This window comes from Ctenocephalides felis, unplaced genomic scaffold, assembly GCF_003426905.1.
Source record: "Ctenocephalides felis isolate EL2017-DRISC unplaced genomic scaffold, ASM342690v1 CF-g0.4_SCAFFOLD_03570, whole genome shotgun sequence".
Taxonomy (NCBI): Eukaryota; Metazoa; Arthropoda; class Insecta; order Siphonaptera; family Pulicidae; genus Ctenocephalides; species Ctenocephalides felis.
In genome coordinates, this window is record NW_020539724.1 from 5,394,938 (window position 1) to 5,421,252 (window position 26,315).

At 29.9% G+C, this 26,315-nt stretch overlaps 1 protein-coding gene across 1 annotated transcript; it reads left to right on the top strand.

The window, feature by feature from the left end:
• Nucleotides 1-591: 591 nt before the first annotated feature.
• Nucleotides 592-20,911, top strand: LOC113383138 (failed axon connections-like). Its single transcript, XM_026621386.1, has 2 exons — nt 592-1,006; nt 20,798-20,911. The coding sequence occupies exons 1-2, from the start codon at nt 713-715 to the stop codon at nt 20,909-20,911; spliced, it is 408 nt and encodes a 135-aa protein (XP_026477171.1). The 5' UTR covers nt 592-712.
• Nucleotides 20,912-26,315: the final 5,404 nt, after the last annotated feature.

Sequence of the window (26,315 nt, forward strand, 5' to 3'; positions counted from 1 at the left end):
TGTATAATGTAATCTAATTGTAAAAAATATGTAAGTGTTAATTTTCTAATAAACATCGATTTTTGTTGATATCTATGTATGCATTTGTTATTTTTGATAAACAAAACATTATTCTTCATAATTTGTATTATCCGGATTTTCGATTATCCGGATGCCTATCGACAACAATTAGTCCGGTTAATCGAGGTTCTACTGTATAAGGTTTAAAAAAAAGGTTTAAAAAAAAAACTTTTTTCAGTACGGGAAGTTCCAGCAATTTGCCTTAAGACACGATGCTATGCACCACTAGTAACACTTTTAAATGTCTGGACAAAAATGTTGTTATAAATAAATAAATAGATGTGCAGGACTGAGACCTGCCAGACCATCATTTTCGTACTTAGCACGCTAAGAATCACTTGTACAAAAGCTTTTATCCTTATTCAAAAGGATCACTAGCCGTCGGCCTACGTTGAGTGCGCTTTCCCAACAACCCGTCGCGGCTTGGGTGCGGCTCGGCTGCGTTGCCCGGCAACGAGATCGTAGCGGAGGTTCCCGAACGCATTCGAAGCCACGGAGAGGGTACGCTGAAAGAGCTCGGGCGCAGAAAGACCGTGACGATACTACAAACAGTAAAACCGGCACGCAGTTCGCATTGTGCTCTAGTAGCGTTAACGTTGGTTTTCCGTAACGTATTATATATACAAGTGTGTGGATTAATTAAATATTTACAATGGCAACTGAAGTGGTAAACAACGTGCAAGTCACCGAGAAGGATGTCAAAGAGGAGTTGCCCGAGAAAAAAATTGAAGAAGAAGCCCCGGCCACAGAGAAATCTGAAAAGGCCGACGAGGCTCCGGCTTCCAAGACCGAGCCTGCACCACCGAAGGTGCTCGTGCATAAAACAAACTTCGAAAAGGATACCGTGTATCTTTACCAATTCTCCAGAACTCCTCTTTTGCCATCGATGTCGCCGTACTGCTTGAAAGTGGAGACCTGGTTGCGTTTGGCAGGAATCAAATACGAGGTTAGTGCGAATTTGTATCTAAATCAGTGTTTCCCAACCTTTTTTGGGCCCCGCCCCACCTTGAGGTTTATAAAAACGTCATGCCCCCCCATACAATTTTTTTTTGTTTCTGAAACAATGTGAATGATAACTTTTAACATGAAATCGCTATTAAATTGTTATTAAAAATCACAAGTAAAATTTCGGAATAAGCCAACAAACGGAAATTTCAAACTAATTTTATTACTGTTTATTCGAAATTTATTTTACGCAATACTTAAGCTAAAATAAAGATTCTATATTAGGTTGTAACTTACTAAACTTTTTCTTTTTTTCAATAAATTATAGCAAATTTTTGTACATATTAGGTTGTCAAATATCTCCCTTCCGCTTTTTTGCTCTTGGTTTATAATACAAAAAGGCGGAAGGAAGATATTTGACAACCTTATATGATTACATTTGGGCATTTGGTTTCATTTTCTTAACTAAGAACGGATTTATATCAAATTTTTTTTTTGTTAAATCTTTTTGGCAACTAAGTAAGAGCGCATATTTTTCTAGAAATTGGTAGTTATCGTTAGCAACTAAGTAAGTGTGCGGTTTTGTTAGAAAATCAAAGACAATTTTTGCGAGAAATTAAATAACTTTGTTCTGTATACCATTTTGATCGATGACCTTTTGTTATTTTCCAAGAAGCATCGTTATAAAACTTCTGGTTTTTATTAGCAAAAATTGAATTTGGCACAATTTGACGCCAGGCATGTTTTTTTTTTAAATTCAAGGGTTTTAAATCAGATGGTTTAGGGTCAGGAAAATTTGGTGGATGCGGAGAAAAAAATCAACCAACCCCTTCGCAATTAACTTTAGTATTAAATATCACTTTTCTTGTGCATATTTCAAGTCGAGTCTTGTCACTGACCTTAAAGCAGTCAGAAACTTGATTTAGCTAATTTTTTGGTAATTTTCGTAAATTGGAATATAGAAGTTTGAAATAGTTAGTGAAGGGCTGCTGGAACCGAAAGCAATGTTGCATTCCGCAACATTCTCTTTCATAATGTTTTTGTTAGTTTTATATGAAGTTTATTGCATATATCATTTTCAGATTATAATGGGTAGTTGCAATTTTATTATAAAGTAATGAGAAAAATTCAAAATCAAGCTAATTTTTTAAAAAAGTCAAGTCAATCCGGCACCAGGAAAGCAAGGTTGAAAACTAAAACCGTTCCGGCTAAACCGGGACACCTTATTATTCTAAATCTAAAAAGCATTTTTTGTGAAATGTTTTACCGATACTATACTACATTAAAATAAAATCACCAAACTTTTCAAGTGCGCCCCACTTTGAGAAACACTGATCTAAATCGTATTATATTTTGACCGGCTTCCGAAACCGGTCCCGTTGACGGGCATAGTTCGCGACACCCCCGCGCGCTTCTCTCTGTAGCTGATGAAGAGTGCCCGAATACGCGCTTTCTGCGAGACAGAAAGGGACGGTGCGATCAGGGTTGTTGGCCTCCCTTGCGCTTCCAAACGGTCCGGCCATCTTTGCTCGGAGGAGAATTCAATTCGAAATTCGTTCGTTCTTCGGCTGATATAATAGTCCAGTCATTTGGTGCAAAAAAAGGCTATTGCCGGTACAGTACTCCGGGAATTCTGAAAATTGGTATTAATCTTATAGATTTCGAGGTGCTCTTTACGAAAATCAACTTTGCCACCTCAAATTTGAACGGCAAGTTGCCGCCATATCGGAAAAATGGCGTCAAAAAACAGCTTTTTCAAAATAACTCCACTCTGGCTCATTCTACGATAAAAGTATCTATGTACGAATTAAACTAGATAAAATTTCCTACAATTCTTCAGAAAACCGTTTTTTGTAAAATTGATAGTTTGAGAGTACGGCCGCCTCAAAGTCTTTGCTGCTCTCGCCGTAGTATCAAATCTCTCCATATATGACAGCACTTTGAACTTGACCACATTCTTTCTAATAAATAAATATTTTCAATGTTAAATTAAGAGAATAAGATCTAGAAATAAAATAATTGGTTTAACAAAATAAAAGATATTGAATAAACTATAGAAAGCTTTCTCTAGTTTAATTTTGCTTATAGCTACTTTGCTATTGAAGTGTTAAAAAATCAGCAAAAAACAGAAAAATATTTGAATTATTTTATTTCTAGATCTTATTCTCTTAATTTAACATTGAAAATATTTATTTATTAGAAAGAATGTGGTCAAGTTCAAAGTGTTGTCATATATGGAGAGATTTGATACTGCGGCGAGAGCAGCAAAGACTTTGAGGCGGCCGTACTCTCAAACTATCAATTTTACAAAAAAAAACGGTTTTCTGAAGAATTGTAGAAAATTTTATCTAGTTTAATTGCTGTTTTTTGACGCCATTTTTCCGATATGGCGGCAACTTGCCGTTCAAATTTGAGGTGGCAAAGTTGATTTTCGTAAAGAGCACCTCGAAATCTATAAGATTACCAATTTTAAGAATTCCCGGAGTACTGTACCGGCAAAACGACCAAATGACTGGACTATAATACCAAGCCACTTTTTTCTTGCAAATGTGCTTCTCTTGAATGTTCTTTCGGTTTCTTGCGTCGATACATGTGCGTGCGGACAAATTCTTCCTCTTTATTGCATGCCAGAGGATTAACAGGGATGAATGTGGTAGTGTGAAATATGACGCTGTTCTAGGAATTTTGTCACATAAATCCTCAATATTTTTTATTAGAGAATTGCGTCGTAATCAGCTAAACCAATACCATAATTTTCAAAAAAAAAATCGGGATTGTGATAAATTTATAAAAATGAGCTTTTGAAATTTAAATTGAATTTGTTCTAATAAGAATTTGGTCTCATGAATCCTACTTTAGTACTTAATATTAATAATAATAACAGTTAAACCAATACCATAATTTTTAAAGTGATAAATTTATAAAAATATGAACATTTAAAATTTAAATTCATTTTTTTTAGTAATTTTGTCACAAATCCTATACGTTTTTCATATATTTTTCACTAGAGATATACATTGTAATCAGTTAAACCAATACACATCAATACACAATCTTCAAAGTTTTTGTCTGGCTTTAATTTATAAAAATTTGAGGTTTTGAAATTTAAATTGAACTTATTTTAGAAATGTTGACACATAAATCCTATGTGCTTTTAATAATTTTCTTATTAGAGAATTACGTTGTAAACAGTTGAATGAATATTATATTTTCAAAGAAACTTATAAAAAATTGAGCTTTTAAAATTTAAACTGAATTTGTTCTAGGAATTGTGACATTTTCAATATTTTTTTTACAGACAGACATAGTATTCCCCTAGCATAATTTCAATGATTATCTGGTTTATGATAAATTATTAAAAATTTTATTTGAATTTTATAATAAACGATTAAAAAATTTATATGCATGTTCTTCTGGGTCAATTGTTAACATATTTTATCTCTTAAACATTTACAATGAATTATTATATTATCAAATCAAGAATTTTAATCATCATAATTTACAGATATTTTATCTAATATATACTGAACTTTTAAATTTAACCCTTAAATTTTATTGCTTTCAATTTTTTTAAACGTTAACGATATGAATTTCTGATTTATATGCGTTTTCAATATTTTTTGAATAGTGAATTACATTTCAAACAGTTAAATCAAACTATAATTGACAAAGATTTTTTCTGGATTGTGCTAAAAATTTGAACTTTTAAAATTTAAATTGGATTTTATAATAAACGTCAAAAAATATAATTATTCACATCTTCTTGCTTTTGTTCATGATGTTAAAATATTATAATATTAATGAATTAAATAATATTATTAATTAATATAATATTTAATAATATAATAATTTTAAAATATTTTTTATAAATTTCTAATGAATTATTATATAACCTAACTTTTTAATCATCATAATTAATAGTTATTTTATCTAACGTCAACCCTTTATTAATTTTCACATTCCTCCATATTCCAAAACTTGCATCAAAGATAGTTTTCAATTTCATTTAGTATTGACAATCATAATTTTTATTTTAATATACAGTATAATTAAAAATAGTATATTATAATTTAAAAAATTTATAAAATTATCATTTGTAACCCATCCAGAATGTAAGTTTGGCAACGCGCATTCTTTTACCTACCTAAAAGCTCCACATAGGGTTTCGCAGACTCAAGTCAGGTATCAATAAACATTGCAGGACGGTTTCAGTAATAATTCTAAAGGAATGTTGTCCTATAAATCTACGATGTGGAATTATATATTACGGCAAAGCAATCATTGATTCTATCGAAATGTGCGTTGCAAATAAAAGATTCCAACAGAACTTCAAAGAGTTAATAATAGTAGCTACGGATGGAGTTTTTAGTGGTGATAAAATATCTGAACCCAATTTTTTGTGGACAGTATAAATATTCTTCTTTTATGTATCTATTGATTTTTAAGTCAAAATATTTTTTTACAAAATTTATTTATTTAACATTATATTAATTTGCAATTATTTAAAAAATATCTTTAAAAATCTCTTCTAATGATTAAAATACCCAGTTTTACTTCTAGTTCTATTTGTTTAATATAATGAACTTTATAGATGATTTGATTTCATATCTTACATTTTTCATTATAATTCTGATTAATCATTCATCAAAAATGCAATTGTTTTTCGAAAATATGCTTACAATAATTTCTTATCTATAAATTGAAAGAATTTCTCAGTACTCGAAGCCACTTAAAATGATGAAGCATGTTCTAGGAAAATATTTTTCCTCGAATAGAGAATTAGTTGATTCATGAATAAAGTATTTTTATTTAATAGCCTAACAGTAATATATTTGATACTAAATTAGGTATCATTAGAATATTTTGAAAACTTCAAGTATTTAATTAAAAATTTAAAATGAATTTTAATATTACTTTTTAATGACTAACAAATTTTATCATATATTATTCTTCAAATTATTACCTAATTATTACTTATCTTCCCATTTCTTTTTAACTGATTTCGATAACATTTCTGATACAAATAATCATGTTATCGCTGAACAAACACGATATCAGGTCCTGGACACGATAAAGTATTCGCCAAGTTTTGATTACGGCATTGAACTTGATCTATAATCAACTCTGGTTTGGTTTATGAGGTCAACGACTATTGTCTGTATCAGGTGTTGGTAACTTTTAATAAAAAATTAAAAATAATAAATAACATAATCTACACCAGTAAAGGAGAATCTGAAACAGAACATAACTTTAACCCATTTTTGTACTACCCATTCTATTATTAATTAATACACATGCTGATGATTAGTAATAAGTTTTCAAGTGTAAATTGTATTAAATTTCGGTCGAATCAATGCCATTTTATAACACTTTGTAATTTTAATTTAATAAGAATGTTTTTAAGTGATAAATCACGTATGTTACCAGTTTGTAATAGTAACCGCCTAATGTTAATTAGCAGGGAATAAATGAATTTTTTATCTGCCTAAAACTGTGGACAAACTACTGTTCACTACTATTTTTTAATTTATTATTTACCTACTGATCTGGCAGTTATTTGAATACTTTGATACCATTTTTAACGTGGACCAAGTTTTGTGCAGAAAATTTTAAATTAAAAGAATATTAAATTACTTTGACACAATTTTGTACAAATTCTTCTTATGTCTTACTTGAGGACAGAATTCTAAAATGAAACAAATTATAAAGTTTTTTTGTACCTTGAGCACATTCGTTATATTTCAAGTATCTATTATTGAACTTTCAACCTATTACCACCTAATAACTTTTATTGAAAACTTCAACTTCATTTCATGAACTCAAGAACTAATTGAACTTTTATTACCAAAGTTCATTACCTCTGTTCTATATCATAGTGTGGATCTAAAAACGTTCCGGTTCAACAGGCGTATACATTAAAATAGAAATAAAATCACGATGAGTCATAAAAATAAAATAAAATATAAAAAACAGACATAATAAACCATGAACATGACTTACGATTAAAGAATCGTTTCGGCAGAACAAAAAGTAAACACTGATATATTATACACTGTATCAAATACGTGCACGTAACTCGACCGTTGTTCTTGCACGGTCATTAATTAGAATACAAACAGAATTATGGGTTTTAGTTTATTTGGAACGAGGAATAGAATATAGAACTATTGAAATTATCCTACTTAACTGCAGAGGAATAATTATTAATGATAATAGATTTTGTGCTTACAAGGACAACCCCAGGTTTACTATTCCTGGATTTTTCAAACCTTTAACTAATTTTTATAATTGAACCGCTTTTCCTAGGTCTATATTATTTAATGTGTTCAGTTTGACTATCAACTCTATCCCCATGCAAATTTTTATCAAAATTCAAGAAGACTAAACTTAAGGTTTCCCTTGTTACGTTTCCCCTTTCAAGTTTACTTTCTCGATCCATATTACAAATTCTAAATTTTATTACCAATTGCCCCTTTTCTGTGTCATCTTATCTAGGTAACCGATATAAATAGTATTGCCTTTTTATTTTTTACTATCTGCTTGATTTTTAACGTGTTTCGCGTTTTGTCAGAAGTAATTTTTGCCTGCACTAGATTTTTGCTGCTTTTATGGCGGTGCATGACATCAGTCGGAAATGCAATTTCCTGGTATAGAAAACCAGACGCTTTCACAAACCGATATTTTCAATTTTGCCGTGCAGAGGTTGATGAAAAACGGATGAGTTAATTTATTGGGATGGATGATACAATTTGTGAACTAATTTATATGATCTGAGCGATATACTAGAAATTTTAATATTATTTTATTCATATATTAGTTCTTATCACCTATAAGATTCATTATTCGAAATAATTTTTTTTATAACTTTTGATATTTTAGTCAAAAAATTCGACTAACTAATTTTATAATATATTGCGAGTTATTTGGAATCATTTGATACCGAAAAAGTATGCATGTAAGCCAATATTTGACCGATTTGGCTGCATCGAATTGAAAAATTTGAAAATTAAAATTAAAATCTCAATAATTGCGTTGATTAGTTTTGCACAATGATCGACCAAGCCGTTTTTTTATGTAACTCAATAAGTTCCCTCATTGATTTTTTTTTTCGATGATCACTTGACTTGATCTTGTGCAAGACTTTTTGAACATATTGCCAAAAATGCTGAACAGAACTTCAAAATCAATTTCAATAATTTTATTTGACGAATTATTTATAACAAGTGCCCTTAATCATCTTCTGATTTTGTTGAATTATGTGTACTTTTAACATTTACTATTTGAGTCTATTTCATATGTCAACATTCTGCATACTATTACAAATCGATTACCTTTCGATATTTGCATTATTTATGCCTTCAGGATATTTAAATCAATGAGTAACCCAGTAATGATGTGTTAGGCGCGCCTAATGACAACCTGACTTATTCTGGTCAAAATGGGAAAACAAATTAAAATTCAATTAGGCCAGATCAGTAGTAATAATACAGGAAATCCTGTAATTCTTGATATAATCTATATTGGATTTTCAAGTACTAAAATAGTAAATTATATTCTACATTATCAAAAATATTTTCTAATATCCTTTTCCAAAAATAGCTACCAGCTCTGTTAAAATGTAAACAGTTAAAATGTAGAATTGAGTTCTAAATAATTAATTAATCATCTTCTAAGAAGCTTTTACATCAATATCAATATTTAAAAGGTAACTCTGGCTTTTGACAAATAAACCAGTTCTCTTCTTAGAGACGAGTTCAAAGCGTTTCTTTTTGGAAATGAAAGATTATAAAATATCTCTTTCACAAACAGTCGTCATGGTTCTAAAGAAAACGAAAACGAGGTTATAAAATTTAGAACAGTCGGCCAGATGTAATGTAAAAGGGTAATTTATAAGCAAATTGATAATTGATGTTGTTTCTTAAAAGCGATAAACGACATAATAAAAATAATTACTGAGTCGATATAGATATAAAATCAGAAATTGGTCGTAGAACTAGTTTTGATGGTTTTGGACAGTTTATGTATATCATATATTTAAATTTATTTTATATTTGGTTATATATTTTTCACATTTATTAGGTTTCTGTTTCATTGCAGATAATTTTAACATATAAATATCATGATGAAATATATTTTTAATTACATATTATTTTCTTTGATCTCATTTTAATTAAATACTTGTTCGACACGGTGCAATGAATGCAATTAATGATATTGAAAAATAATTGTTTTTTATTTAAAGTATTCAATAGTTTTGTTTTTGATCCAGAAATTTAATTATATTGATTATTGTTAAAGCTTTGGAAACATAACTAAGCTTTTTAAACATGCAATAGTTTAACAATTTTTCATTTTTAATTTGTTTGAAAATAACACTACAAGTCATTCATACATCTTCAAAATACTTTACTGATTTGGTATTGCTATATTATTTGATTTAAGCTTTTTTTGTCAGTTTTCATTTGATTTATTAGAAATCAGAACTTGGAGTGTTATGATTGAGCTTTTGATTACATTTGTTAACTACGTGGCTTTTTAGAAGGAAATTCAAAGGTTGGCCTAATTATATTTTATTTCTGATACTGGTGATTTTTAATCTAATGCCGGTAGAGGGTTATTTTCACTTGGAAACACATTTCCATCTATTATAGTTTCCAGTGAAACGCGATATCACTACCTCTTGTTATCAGACTGTCTGGTTTAGGTATTGAACCTGGAACATATTTATTGAATGACCAAAACTTTTACTAATGACGATAAGTGATGAAGTTTTTTTGTTTGTTTTAGATTCGTTGATCTATTGATAAATTAATCCATAATCATTACAAATCTGGAACATACATCTTGGAATGCCAAAGCTCCTACCATTGGACCAGGGGCAAACCATTGTTCGATTTTAATTTTGTTTGATTGATCTATTCTATTGATAACTCAAATAATTTACAATTATTTTCCAACCCTAAGTTTATTATTTCTTGCTTAAAATGCACCAAGCAAGAACTGGATATTAAATTTGTTTTATTACCTTGGAGGTGTGCCAGGCCTAGCAGTATCTATATAATATGCCGAACAACACACAGTTCTTATCAAAAGCTGCAGAGGGAATGATATATTATTTCTACAACATAACTGTATTATCTTTTGTGCATTTCCATTTGCCTCCGAGGCAGGTATATTAACTTTTCGCGCCCGTTCGAAATGTTCTCTGGTTCTATTACTTTCGAACTGAACTTTACCTGATGGATAGTACCGGAGGCTGAATCGTAAAACTGAATCCTCAAAGTCCAAACAGATGTGTAAATTCGTTTAGAATATGCTAATATTTGTTTTATGTCGACGTAAAATAAATACATTAGGAATAAAATTTTATTGAGGAACTGCACTTTTTCTTGACCGACCAGAAAGAAGAAAACTAGTTATGTGCTTTAGCCCAGCTTGTTGAAGAACGCTTTGCATAAATAATTATATAAAATGTGTATATATTAATATACAGGGTGTTCTAGAATATCACTCATTCAGATTTTTATTTCATACGAGCTCAATGATGACGGAGATGGGTAGTCGATATGTGGAGTAAAATGCGTAGCAAATATGGTGATAAATTTTTTCCTCATTTTTTTAGTGTAAAACTAGCAAGGATTGTACCATTTTACAATCATGTTTAAGAATCAACTTTCAAGGAAACTTGTCTAGGCACTTAAGTACATTTTTTACAAAGGAGTTTTTTATGCATTTCAAGTCGGTTTTCAAAATTTTGAATATGAGTGTTAATTCTAGAAAACTTGGGGGAATTTTGCCAATGTTTTTGGCTGCAGTCCTAAAAATGTTAGTCAGGGTTATGGTTTTGAAGTTTAAATGAAAAATAATAATGAACATCAACTACAATGACCAAAAAATGGTTACAATTTGACCAAAGCTCTTGGTTTTACTTAAAAGCTCCTAGTTTTGAAACTTTATGACCGAAAAATGGTTACAACTTGATCAAAGCTCTTGGTTTTACTTAAAAGCTCATAGTTTTCAAACATCATGGGATAATTTGTTCTTCTATATTTTTTGATGATAATTACAACCAATTCTGAGACACCAAGTATTTATGGAAACGTTAATATACTACTCAAGTTAGTGAATGATTCCAATGAACCATTTCTTAAAATTATACTCTACAAATCTATTTCGATTTCAACAAAGATTTGTCTTCAACCCATTTATTATTCAAATTACCTGACATTCGATTCTATCTCCAATTATATACGACATAAAATTAAAGCATGAAGCCCACTTAGCATCTTCATTAAGGAAATAACCGTATTATCTGTTGGAAGTCTTAGTAAAATTAGCCCACATCAAATTATTTCAAAAGGACGAGGAAAATGTGATTATATTAAGGAGAATCGTTGTCTTGTTCCCTTATGAAGCATAAATTCTACTTACATACATTAAGTAAGGATTTTGTAGGACCTGCTTTTATAGTTAACAGTACTTTAAGACTTAAGCTGTGGAATTGCGATTTTCGGGGTTTTAACCGACGAAGTTGAAAATTTTGGCGATAGAATCACCCTATATAGAGTTGTCCTTTATTCGTGTGCTTTAAGTTTAAAATTTCACTTATAATTTAGATGCCAGTTTTGCAAATATTTCGACTCGGAGAGTGTTATCATATAATTTCAAAAATTAATTAAAAACAAGAGTCTTTTACATTGAGAAACATTGCTCTTTGTCCCGACACTTTATTTTACATTAATTTTATTACAACGCTGCGTTTAGCAATGAGGTCAACGTTTAATTTTTTCTTTTATTATTACAAATGAAAAACTCGAAACTTTCACACATTTCTCTTAGACGATTCATACCTTTTACACTCTGCAATATAATAACTGCACCTTTTCATTTGAATAAAACAAACAACTTTTGATTTATAATAGTTTGAGAATTGATGAACTGTAATTATTTTCACACTTTCTTTATAGATGATAATTGGGATAATTGAAATCATTTCAATGGTAATTAGATAATTTTATAAAACAATTTAATTTGATGCTAATAATCGAGCATCATTTTTTAAAAGATTGACCATTAGTTTTTCCTTTGTATATTTAGTAGCAAAATCAAACTTCTGTACATTGTTTAATCATCTTTAATTTTTATTTTAATTAATTTTAATAAACATTGTTGATCGACATATTTGTGCAAAAATTAATTCATTTGATCAAATTATAATATATCCATAATTGCTTTTGCTTTAATCATTTACGAGGAATTTTCTCTAGGATAGACCTAGCTATATGAAATATTATCATCATGTATTAAATTAATGATATTAATTAATCATATAAACATCTCTTATCGACTGCATTCCTATATAAGAGCTTTCAGAATTACCATTTCTTTAATTTTTACAATAAATCATGCATCAGCTAAATCAGTTTATCTTGCATCGATCTACATTTCTATCAGTTTATAACGGTTTATTTTATCGATAATGGTTAAAAATTAACCTCTTGATTGATGTTTAGAAGTCCACGTATATTCTGAGCAATTAGTTGGCTGTGTTCATGGAAAGTGCAGTTGTAAAAATGATGTCGGCGAAATGAAAGCCTCTAAGTGAGCACTTAATTAACGTTTTGCAATTTCTCTAACATATGAACACCTTGTTTTTATGTAGCAGGTAATGCAAATAGAAGGGGAGGGGATTTCCATTAATCAGGTGATCTAAACTTTAAGGATTTTTTTACCCCCCCCTTCGCCTTGGTGATACGTGGTGATATTCCAAATTAACCTCCAACCCCACCAAACATCACGTGTATTTTTAGTTACGAGAAAAAATTGTAAGATTTTTTATTTTTTTGGAAAATGTTTGGATATAAAAAAAATTAGATAAAGAATATTAACATGTGATATCTTACAACACCCCCCCCCCCACGTGATTATTCGTAATTTTTTTCAAACTCCCTCCTCACCATGCTATCATTTTTTTGACTTCTACAACGCTATGTTATGGTCTACTTTGCCTAAGAATTGGCCCCATCATTTTTAATTATCATGTCTGATCATTGGCAGTCATTTTGAAATTGACAGATTTTGTCAAACAAAATAAGTATATATAATGACCTGAAAATTCTTTTGGTAAATGTGAACAATCTCACAAAATGAGGAAGCATAAGCATATTGATGTAGTCAATATCCAAAGGGCGTTTCGTCTACAAATCAGTACACGATCATAATGAGCATCGGTGGAATTACGATAAATAAACTTTACGAAGCAAAAACCCATTAAATTATTTTCACCGAATGAATTTCAAACCGATTTATTTAGACAAACAATATATTTCAGAGGCGATCTATAACGGTACCCGAATTTACGGCGCGTGTTTTACGACCCATCAACGTTCTGCGCTGCTGGATGAAAACAAATCCTTACATGGCGACTTGTTATTATGAATTTGACCATAAATCAAAAACTGTTGTTATTCCAGTTTAAAAAACGAGAATTTGCTCGTCCCGGTTCGCTCGAAAATAAAAGTAAACGTTTCCTGTTTTGGATTGAAATGAATCACGAATTGAAACCAGAATTGGATGCATTCGTGTTTTTATTTGATTGACGTAGTAATTAGAGGTTTTATGATGGGATAATTAGGACAGGGCCTGATATCAGGGAAAAAATCTCTTGGTTTTGGTTAAAATATATTTTTATATTTTTTGAGCAGCTACCAGAGCGCTGTGATAAACCTTTTCCTTAACCAAGTCGCTTTTCTGGGGGCAACCAAGTTTCTACGTCTATGATCAATACAATTATTTTCCAGAACGATCTTCTCTACTTTAGAAAGGTATCTTTTGCAAAACCAAAGTGACAATTGGTGTTTTAAAAAAACTACCTATTTTTATAACCATGATGGACATGAGGGTCACGATTTTTAATCAACCTGCATATGTTTAGAGAATATTCTTGTCAAATTTCATTTGCCAACTTAATACCTGGCAAACTGCTTTATTATATAATGTGTTATATTTCCATAATTTGATTTTAAAATCACATTAACCCAATGTTCTCGTATATCAAATCAAAGAATCATCACAAACCAACTCGTCCAATGTATGTGTATTTTATATTATTCCAAGCTCGTTCTGAGAAAATTTCTGATTCATTATGTATCTGGATTATAACTCATTATTCATGTGAATCTATTGTGAAGTTTTTATGTCTGGAATATTTTGTCGTCGTCTAAAAACGTGGGCGTCTATTTCGGTCATTAAATCTGTCTCAGACAATGTCAAGTTGTTCACGAAAAATTTCTTGACCTAACACAACGCGAAGAAATAACAAATACACAATATTTACTCGTCATTTTGCAGACGTTTGTTTTGTTCTATTGTTAGTTGAATAGAATCGGGAATTAGTTGATGAGATTATTTATAAATACGGGATTTCGCGAGTCACGAAGTGGATATCATATTTATTTTAGGCTTCTTGTGGTCTGATGGTTAGATGTAAGCTTCTATCAAGCAGAAGGATGCAAGTTTGATACTTGTCTTGGGCAATCTGATGTCAAGCAGTAGTGACATCGGTTTTCACTTGGAAACGTAGATACTATTAAGTTTTCAAGTGAAACTAGCTCTTTTTGGGTATTGCAAAATAAAATCATCACCACTAGAAATTCCAAGAGATAGGCCAACCGTTAAGTCTACAAGAGCCACGTTAATAGGAATCTTACAGTTTCGCTTTTCAAATAAATATAAAAAAATAATATTTTGATTGCATTGGCTATGTTATATAATAACTTTGCTCATTTTATGCACCCTTGTCCTTTATGATGATCTATAAATTCCAGAAATCATTTGGCGACACCAGAAATTCTCCCCATGTGTTAGATATAAAAATCATTTATATTCTCAGTTGCGTATCATAGATAGATTCCAGCTGCCTGAAAAATTCTATCAGAACATCTGCTTTTCATTGGCTATTTATATAATAAAATTTGCTCATTTTATGCACCCTTGTTCCCTTTCCTTTCGACGATCTATAAATTCCAGAAATCTTTTGGCGACACCAGAAATTCTCCCCACGTGTTAAATATAAAAATCACTTTATATTCTCAGTCGCGTATCATAGATAGATTCCAGCTGCCTTGAAAAATTCTATCAGAACATCTGCTTTTTGTCTAGATTTTAAATTTATTTTTACCTACATACATTTTTCCTGGTCTGTGGTATGTATTACGTCAGTGAAACTTTTAAACGAATTAAAGAACTGCTAAGTAATTAAACATAAACATATCATTGAGATAATAAGCAGATTGTAGGAAATATATTCCAAGAATTCGGGTAAAATAATTAGGCATTACCTAATTGCTCTCAAAAGTTGGTCCAGAAATTTACTGAATTGTTTCAGTTGTATCATTTCCAAGAATATCTATTATTATACAAGATTTGATATCTCAGTATTATTATTCCTATAATTATTTCTCCCGTTCAAAGTTGATTGAACCTATTAAAAAGATATCGGATTCTGCAAAGATATTTGATCTTATAAATTGCCTCTTCTTGCATGTAGGTAATCAACTAATGGTAATGGTTGTAATTTATTACATACGTTGTTTTTTTTTAACTAAGTCTTGTTAAGGAAAAATAAATGATGATTTTATATGCAATAAAGTTTTTCATATAAGCTTTTATTACTAGAAAATTTCTACTGATACTTTGCTGTGAGTGATGATAACTAATCTCTTAAGTGATACTAAACTACTTGGAAGATTTGATTGCACTGATTATAATTTAGTGCTCTCTTGATACCTTCTGAGATTTTCTTGATTCTTTAACTTAAATAGCAATATTAAAATTTTATAGCAATCCAAAATTCATTTGACTTCTCTTAAATGATTTTTTTGTGCCTACAACACACCAAATTTTGGTTTGGTGAATCAAATGTGTTTCGATTGAGTAGTGTAAACTGGCGTTGCAATTTTATTTTTCCTGCTATGATTCAACTCAATTAAATTAATTTAATTATTATTCAGATTTCATTTACCATTTTATTCTGATTACCACAGTCAACATACAAGTCCTACTTTGTGCCAATTCGACGAACTGGTTCATTATTATCTTGTTCATAAAATGATTCACATTCATGTTAAGTACATATCATTTGCATCAATTTGCTTTATCAGACCTCACTTGATGAATATGTACGAGTTGTCGCTATATTTTATTTTTAGAATTAATGAATCATTTTATATACGATTTGTATCAAAACAAGACGCATTATACTTTATCGGTTCCAAGGTTGAAGATAGAAATATTCTAATTGAATCAGGAAGCATCAGAATTGGTAAAAATTGGAAGTCAATTGGTAATCAGCACAATTGTCATCAGTTGAGAAATGATCTTTCGAACATTTTGGACAGAATTTTTGGACTAATCGTTGACGACAAATTTACTACTAAATCAAAATATTTTTAGCGCTAATTGATGATTATGGTTAAGGCCAAAACCTTAATAAAAATTCTATCTTCCATCTAAGTTCTGATACAGTTCAATATCATTTATCTCACAATCAATAAAAAGAATATAAGGGCTATTTATTTTTATTGACAACTGAATTGAAATTTTCCTTCGCCCATTACATAAATTACATTAAGATCCTTCCTATACCCACATGTGAGGGTTATTACACATCAATGATTTTATGAATTATTTATAAATATATACACAGACCATTTAAACGCCTCTATAATTTTTTTTTAGAATTAATTTTTGTAAATTGGGTTATTAGATCAATTGAAGATATTGATAATGTAAATATATAGTCATCATAATTGAATATGCAGGTCTTGGAATTTGTAAATGGAAACAAAAGTAGCATCAATAAAGGAAATGTAACACCAACCTGGAAGTTCATTTTTTACAAGAATATTTTTTTTATATCCATAAATGTTGTTTCCATAAATATTCTCCATTATTTAATTACATCTCCATTTAAAAAACAACTCGAGACTTTTTCTTGATTCAAAGAATTGTTTATGGTATTTTATTGCCAGTTCACGCATGATGGTGATAATAATTTGTTGTTTGAAAAATTTCAATTGTTATAAGAAGAAAGACTGTTCATTTTTGCTTCTACATTGATACCAAGTTGTTAAATACTTAAGCCATTCTTTAGTTCATTGGCACTGCAACTGATTGTGTTTTAAAATTGCAAAAGTATTGCGACTCTTTCAATATTTATTATGACTACCATACTAAATTTAATAATTTATATTATTTTTTATGTGGTAAATTAATCATACCAAATTGGTGACCCAACCCATGACAACTGTGTTTTAATTTATCTCCTTCTGGACGTGAAATTACTTTATAATTACCAAATCTGTTTAATTTACATATATTTATTAAACGGCTTAAAAAGCATATTAAGTAATAAAATTACTAAACGTTTTCTCTTCGCCTTATTTTAAATGTCTGTCACATGCATTTAAGAATAAATGTCTCATTTCCATAAATTGTGGTAGCATAATGTGGGTTTATCATCTTATTATTCGCCTGTATATAATGAGACTATGAATTATTATAGTGATTAACAATGGCTCAGAAAGATTTATTATAATGTTAAACTGTCTTAGACACTATAAATTAACAGATGGTAATAATGGATATTTAGGAAAACGTATAAATTGCATAGTAATTCATCAAACTGTTGAAAAACACGAAGCTTTAAAAATGATTGGTTTTGGAAATCTTTTTCATATCTATAAATTGATTAATATATATGTCTAAAAATATTACAAATTATCTACAATTCTATCAGTTCACCAAAAATCTATGAAGTCATCACTTAATAATAATTGATTCAACATTGATGATAATTTTCATTTTGAGCTATCATTAAAAATAACCATATTGCAATTTAATATTTGTGAATTTTTTTAAATATTATTTGTATACCAGTTTTTACTGTGATTGCTCCAAATGTGTGAAATTCTTTAAATATCTCTATGATAAAATTTCTGAAGTCGTTTCATGCATATCCTAAATGCACTTAAAAATATTTTATTGGCAATCAAATAGCAGCATCAAAATATCTAATTAATTCTATGATATTTACAATAATCTTATAAATAAAAATGGAGATATATATTATTACATTATATATCGATAAAATGTTCGGTATGCTAAAACTCTAAAACGGCTGAACGATTTGGCCACTCTTAGTCTTGAAAAATTCATGCTAATCCAAAAGGTGGGATATTATGTCAAAATCGCATAGAAACTTTACATTTTTTATTTAAATTTTTTTGTAGAAGCGTAATTTAAATAAAGCAATGGCCGGCGGCCCATACGTCAAATGTCGAATGGTTTTCAGAGATTATGTTCAATTAAATTTAATAGGGTATTTTAGATGAATATTATTTAGTTGTAGTATGTAATTTTATTTGTAGTTTTATTAATACCTAAAAGCATTAATAAACTAGAGAAATAAAAGATTTTCGCCATAGTTTTGCATCTTTATTTCAGCAGATTTGTAGTGACGTTCTTAGAATTTTTGAGAGCAAAACTTTTACAATTTTTCTTCGATTCTAAATATATTTTTTCCTAGCTTGTGTGTGTCTTTTTTAATGATAAATGTTTCATTTTACGCATTTGTATGCATTTCACGTTTCTTTTACTTATCACACTTACAAGCCGCGGAATGTGAAAGTATCATTTGTTACGAAGTCATATCGCTCACAGTTTCTTTTGACATGTTGAGCACTCGTAGAATATAAGATTGATTAATACACATATCGTATATCTTTTTTTTATATTGTGTTTCTGATAACCGTATAACACATTATCAGCTTGAAATTAGTTAATTTCTTTTTATCGTGAAAGTTATTGAAAAAATCCTACAAAGGATATCAGAGAGCGCACACCATTATAAAATCTTTTAAAGTAAAGTAAGTAGTCCTTCTCATATTAGGAAAAAAACTTACAAGAAGGTACTTTAGTTGTGTTGAATTTTGAAAATACATTTATTTCTTTTTTTCTGTTCTGAAATCCAAAACTACTAAACATAGAGTTGATTCAGATAACAAAGCGGATTGCAATGATTGTGATTGTTGCTATATTGGGAAAATATTCCAAAATTTCAATTATTGCTTTTTATAAGCAAAAATAAAAAGCACAAGTATTGTAAACATCCTTTTCATACTTTTTGTTATTTTTATATATTATTTCTTGGTATCACACTATGTTTCTCTTAAGATTTTTAAGTTGATCGTGAGGCAGCAAAAGCTATATTATGTATTTTTGAGTATCTCTTTTGCAAAAAATCAATTAATAAAAACTACAACCGCCTTAATTACTTACAAGTAGTCATCAGAGCCACTGGAATTCTTCTTAAATGATCTTCTCAACAATTAACATTAAATGGGTCAGCTTTTATTCGCATTCGTAAAAATTAATTAAAGCAATATGTAATTGAGAAGAATGTAAGATGGTTGTAAATTTAGAAAAGGAATCAAATTTACTGTAGAATAAGAGTATATCAAAACAAGTGGTAATTATTTAAAAATTGCGTACTTTTTAGAGGTAGAGTATGATGATTTTCATATTCTCCATTTTTATATCATTCTTATTCAACAACATCAACATTTTTATAGAAATAGTTTTGCAGATTTGAGTGAATTCTTTATTTATTTTATCATCAAAGTAATAATTATTTTTAATTTTATTATGGTACTTTATAAAAATGCAAATGCATTTGGTGAGACTTAATTATTCATTATTCATTAATACGATTATTCTCATGGAATCTTTATACGGTAATAATTCTCTTTTATATAAGTTTAAATACTTCTGCATCACATAATAATGAATGGAAATAATTAAAAACATTTATTTTACGATTCAGTTATATTCGCAATGTTAAATTAAATTTATTTACTTTATTACAGCACTTTGAACTATATAAATAATTATTTACCATCGGCGTCGTTGAAATGATTCGACATTTGCCCCGAAGGAATTTCTTATCCCTGGTTCAAAATGATCCTCATTTATTTCTGATGTTAATGAGAGACCATTAAACGACTGAATGGTTTTGTTTGTGTATAGTTTATTTATTAAATTCCTCTTGTTATGATATCTGGATCAATGGGACCCATTACATATTCGAATATGTACATGTTTGTATAGAAGTATCTGTACTTTTTCATATCACGCTATTTATTCTATTTAAATTTCTTCAGAGCTTGAGATCGTTATAAAATTCCTGATGAGGCCGAATAAAGACATTGTTTGTTGGGATGGGAATGGGGGAATTTTTATTAGAATAATAAAAATAAAATATTATAGATTATTATAGTTATGAGGTTAGCTAAATTTGTGACAAAAAATAATAGAAAAGGCATTTAATGCCTTTTTTGTTGTTATTTATTTATATATCATTTGTCCATTTCTTACCCCAGGGTGATAAGAAATTACATCAGATGCATTAATGTTAACACTGCAATACATATTTAAGTTATTTATCAAATATGTTCAATTTTATGTTTGGTGATTACAAATCTTTAATTCAATAAGAAATCATTGATTTTTTTTCATAGTCGTAGAGTGCAAAAATTTAATAACCTATCTAATAATTAACTTATACAAGTTATACTGTTTTGAGGCATCAGTAATAAATAACTTAGTTTATCTATAAAAATTTTAAACGAGTCCAATATGTTATCTATTATCTATTAATACTTATTTATCTCATTTTGTGTTTTTAACTATGATTTTTTTTACATCATATATTAATTTTGTCTTTTTCTTTCAGGTGAGTTCTTTTTTGCATGGATACATAGTTTTACATTTGTTTCTATCGACCTCCACGATGATTGGTGTAAGTTTTTCCAAAAATTGTAATTATGATCGCCATTGCTTTATTTGAGAAATTTATTTATTTAACCATTGGTAATTTTTTTAATTTACATTTGTTGAGTTAATATTTAGAATATTAAAGAAACGAGATATTGGAGATAAAAATCGTATGTAAATTTTGTTTACATGAAATAATTGTTTTAACCACGTCTAAAAAAAATCATGGTATCCCGAATACATGGATAAATTACAATTGTATTTCAATTCCAAACCCCATTAAATTACGAATATCAGCAACCCATATCAAAAAAGCTTACAAAATGTATCGGTTTAACCAATATTTACCGTTCTTTTCATATAAAATATATCCGAATGGGACTTTAATCATTGAAATTGCCCATTCATTTCATTTGTGCCGAGCTCGAACAGTACCTACAGAACACGCCGCAATGTGTTTAGTTATTAACAAAACAGGGGAAGAAAAACCCCTACGGAAGGAATCTACATTTCACGCCACCCGTATGAAACCATATGCCACGTAAGGGTAGAAGAAACAATGGAAAATATTCGATGTTCGACCGCATCGGAAAACTTTTTAAACGATTTACTAGGACAACTATTTTACTGACAGTAGGCGTTAGATAGATATATGGGTTTTGAATTTTGAAGAAGGGAAAAATTTTTATTAGGATAGTTGTATGTATACATATTTCAATGAATAAATTTGCAACAATCAAACTTTAGAGTAAACTAAAATTGGCATCGTGCCTTATGGCAAATTGCTGGTACTTACCAAAATTTAATTTTACCAAAAAAAAACTTTAAAATTTCTTGAAAAATTAAAAAATTAGATTTCTGAAATTTTCAAAAAAAATTGACTTTTTGAAAAATTTGAATTTTTACACATACACATATATACACACATAAATTCTTTTAAGGTATGCAAAATGTTCACAATCCTTGAAACGTAAAGATATGTAAAACATTTCATTTTCGATCGTTTGCGATTGCTATATTAGTACGGGGAATTTAATATAAATAACAGTGAGTTTTTATACAAGATAGTCATAATTATTATTTCAAGTCGTTTTTATTATAATTAAAATAGTGTTCTGAATACATGTTATATGAACTTTGATTAATATTAAACAATGGTAAAATATTTCATTTTTATGATTCCCAAAAATCATGTGTGCTACAGTAACTTTTTTTTTTCAATAATTTCTAAGGCTTTCCCAATAACTAAGGTTAAAATTATTCTACTATAAATAATACTGTGGTGTAATGTAAAAATTGCACATTATCTTTTACCTTTTATTATTTAACCTAGATCATAATTCTATTTACCTAGAGACATAATTCTAGGACTAACACTTGTCTAGTGAGTTAGTCATGAAATAATCTTGATGAAAATATGTTATGACATTTAGCTTCTAAATGATAAATTATGAATGTAATGGAAGCCCTAGGTAATAAATCACACGTCATAGAAAGTTTGTTCTCTACTACATGATTATGAACTAGGCGAAACTAAGATACATGAATAATTAAGTGGGTATAGTTGATTTTGTGTAATTAATTTTCATAAGTGATAATTGATTGATTGATTATAATTGATTATTATAAAACAATATAATGGCTAAGATTATTTTTGATTTGTAAAATGTACTTAATTCTTCTGGTACACAACTCACCCTAGTACTGAGGCATACACACGGGTCCAACAGACCTCAGCGGTGCTCAATTAAAAAAAAAAAAAAAAAAACGAAAATAAAATTTGAACTATCTATAATGCAATGAAAAATGCACAGATTCGAGCGACTTTGTGAAAAATGGTTTTTGAAAATGTGCTATTCGTTGGGGTCCAATAGACCCCAGGTGTAGGAGAATGGTCAAAATTTATATTAATAAAAACTAGAGTTGGAGCTTGCACGCGTACAGTAATCTTGTTTTAGTCAGATAAAAAATAATAACGACCGGTTTTAAAATTAAAATTAGGTCCAACACCATACTTTATAAAACGTCCTCATTACCTCGGACAGACCCCAGGCGCCGCCGGTTCATTAATCTTAGTTTAAGGCACAAAAACAAGAGGTCAATCATATCATAGTCATTAAACGTGGGTGGGATAACAATACCATGAACAACAATAGAGTATATGGAGAAAATTATAAACGCTCTCGAGAAGTCATCGGCGTTTAGTTATTAGTTGCTTAATATCCTCTTTGAAATAATAAATTTTAATTGCTAAGACTGAGTTGAATAACTGGATAGAATTTATTGCTGTAATTATCGGAAGTTGACAATAGATGCAAAACCCTTGAGGAAGATGGGGAGTTCCTTGGCAATTTATATGTATATGGAGGAACGAGGTGGTGGTGATTTTTATGGATAGAAAAAAAGGAACCATACGAGTCATGACAGCGGGATATTTCATAATTGATCATTTTTTAAAATTTTGGTTCGTTATATAATCATTTATCAATTGGTGACCCCAACAAAATTTGCTCAACGTTGACCAATCCCAACAAAATGTTCTGCATCATTTTTACATTCGACTAGCGTTCCATAACAAATTGTTATTCATTTTAAAAATACAATTTTGCCAATCCAAGCACAATTAAAAAAATATTTCAAATTTCAATCATTGCACTCGTTTCTGTCGTTTGCAATCGTTCATTTCGGAATGCCGCCTGGTTCTAAAATTGATATTTCATTTTCAAGCATATCTCATGGAGGAATGAATTCTTTTTTAATACGTCCGTTCTACGTTTCAATGCCCACAGTTATTTATATCAAAGCAATTCAGACGAATGAAGTCATTTCAGTAATAGAATATCCACTCATTGCACCGAGTGCATCGAGTACAATGTACTAATAAAACTCGGGTGAACGGTTTTGCACATAAACAAATATGAGACGGGTTGGCGTTATGAGATAGTGAGATAGATAATTGTGCCATTTAAATTTTATTCTGTAGATTAAAATATAGAGCGTAATTGTTTAGGATGGAGACACGAAGGGTTGCTGGTTCGATCACAATCTCGCCCAGCTCGATACCAAGCAGCATGATATCAAATTTGTATCAAAAATACATAGAGAAGGATGTTCTAATCAATGATAGTTGATATGAAGTTATGCATAAATGGTAGTCTGACTGAAGGCAGGTCGATGGTGTAAGAGCACCACAAATCAATGATTTCCTTTCCCTCCTTTGTTTATTATTCCCATTTTTCTCTCAAAACTTTGGTTCCTTGCTTCCTGGTCATGTGCTTTCAGTTGATTGGACTAGTTGGTCTCTATACTTCCTCTTCTGGCGCAAGTTATCAATCATTTGCATTCTTCTTCCCAAACTTCTCAGTCCTTTTATTTTACTTTCGATGACGTCGTGTAGGAAACACTCGATTCAGTTACCATTTTTCACTTAGATCTAAACAGAGACCAGGAGTCCAATCAACAGAAAGCATAGGACCAGGAAGCATGGAATCAAAGTTTGGAGAGGAAAATGGGAAAAATATACAAGGGAGGGAAAGGAAATACTTGATTTGTGGTGCTCTTACATCATCGACTTACCTTTGGTCAGAATACCATTTATTATTATACATAACTTCAACATCAACTATTATTGATTAGAACATTCTTCTCTATGTATTTTTCCCAACTGATATATTTCCATCAGCTGCACATTGCATTGCTAGGGAAATAAATACTGCGTACTTAACGTATTCATAAACAATTTGATTATTTTTAGAAACCTCAACATATGAAAACAAACAGTGATATGTTGACAGAACTATCCTATACTGAACCGATTTAGTTCCAGCATTTTACGATTGAATAAACAAACGATGATTACCATAGTAAATTACATACTGAATTCCAGAGTAATTGAATCTAAAGTTTTAAGAACATAAACAGCACTCATGTGTCGTATGATATATTTTAATTGGATGCTATTTCATATATAGATAAATATAAATAGTTCTAAACAAATTCCTATGGGTTGAGGCAGATTTATACTTTAGAATTTTTTTAAATATAGTACTACACATTATTTTTAAATTTCGTTTTTCATTAATTTCGACTACATCCAGCTCACCATCATGCTTGATGAACAAATTTGTTTTTTATAAAATTTATGATGTTACATATGTCTAATATAATTGTTCCTTTAATTATCTTCAAGTTTTATTTCTTTAACGATAGCGCAGTAATTGTTTTATGGCTTTTATGAATTTTTTACACATTTAGTTTATTAGTTAATGGTTCTAGGCACAATTAAATTATATGAGGAGGTACCAGCTGTGTAGTAAAACATTTTTGTTCTTTCGAATTATATTCTTATTATATATTAATAATAATTGGATTGATTGGGCTGTACCCAAAGGCGTTTTGTAGAGTAGCATGTTTTATGAATTCTTATAATATTTTGCTCATACGTTTGTGTATTGATTCACCAGCACATATTTTTATACAAAATTAGTTCTATGTTGGTCCATCCATGTAGCGTCCAACATTTGTCTTTTATTACTGGTTACTTCAATACTGGGTCCTTTACTAAAGGTTGGGAAACACAGGTAATATCTCGTTTATAGTTCGTTTGGAGTGAGTGAACTTACTCCAAACAACTCGATTAAATTCATCTCGGCTTTTGAAATATTTATAAACACGTACCTATGTCTATAATGCATGGTTGGATGGAATGCGGCTCCGTCCAGAGCACGGAAATATCTTGTTTTCATTAATAAACACTTACGATCGTCGTGTTTTAATAGCTGAACTCCAGGTGTGAAGACGCCAAATGATGGGGATTAATTCATACAGTTGTACGTTATTTAATTATATTTAAAATCTGCATTTTGGGTATAGTAGTAGATGTCCTCACCGAGTCATAACTCATAGGCTTGTGTCTAGAATCTTTGCCTAGGGGACAAAGATTCCAGATTCTATAACCACCTCAGCAGCCTTATACCAAACAGTGGTGATATCTGTTTCCACTTGAAAAAAAAATCTAAAATATGTTTGCGTACCTTCCCCAGATTGGTGCATCAAATTGAAAATATATCATCAGTATTAGGGAAATGTGACCATCAAAAATACCCAATATAAATGAGTAAATCTATTTATATTTGACATATTCATTTCCGTATGTGTGTTTTTGTGTGTATGTTTACTACATACAGTTCGTATATCTACAATAACTGTACAAATAACAGTTCGCTACAATTTTCGCATTTAGATCCATAAATCAATTTAATAACGCGTTGTCCGACTGAGTGGAACATCGATAAATCAGACCGTTTTATCAAGTTTTATCTTAGAAATCCACAGGTTTTGGCGATAATAGATATCGGAGTGCGTGCCCTGCTAAATGTTCGCGTGTGTTCCACCTTCGCCCTTATTTTATCTCCAAAATTATCCCTCCTAAATCTTGACGTAATTGCGGCGAGAGCGTTGGAACTGCGATTTCCGAC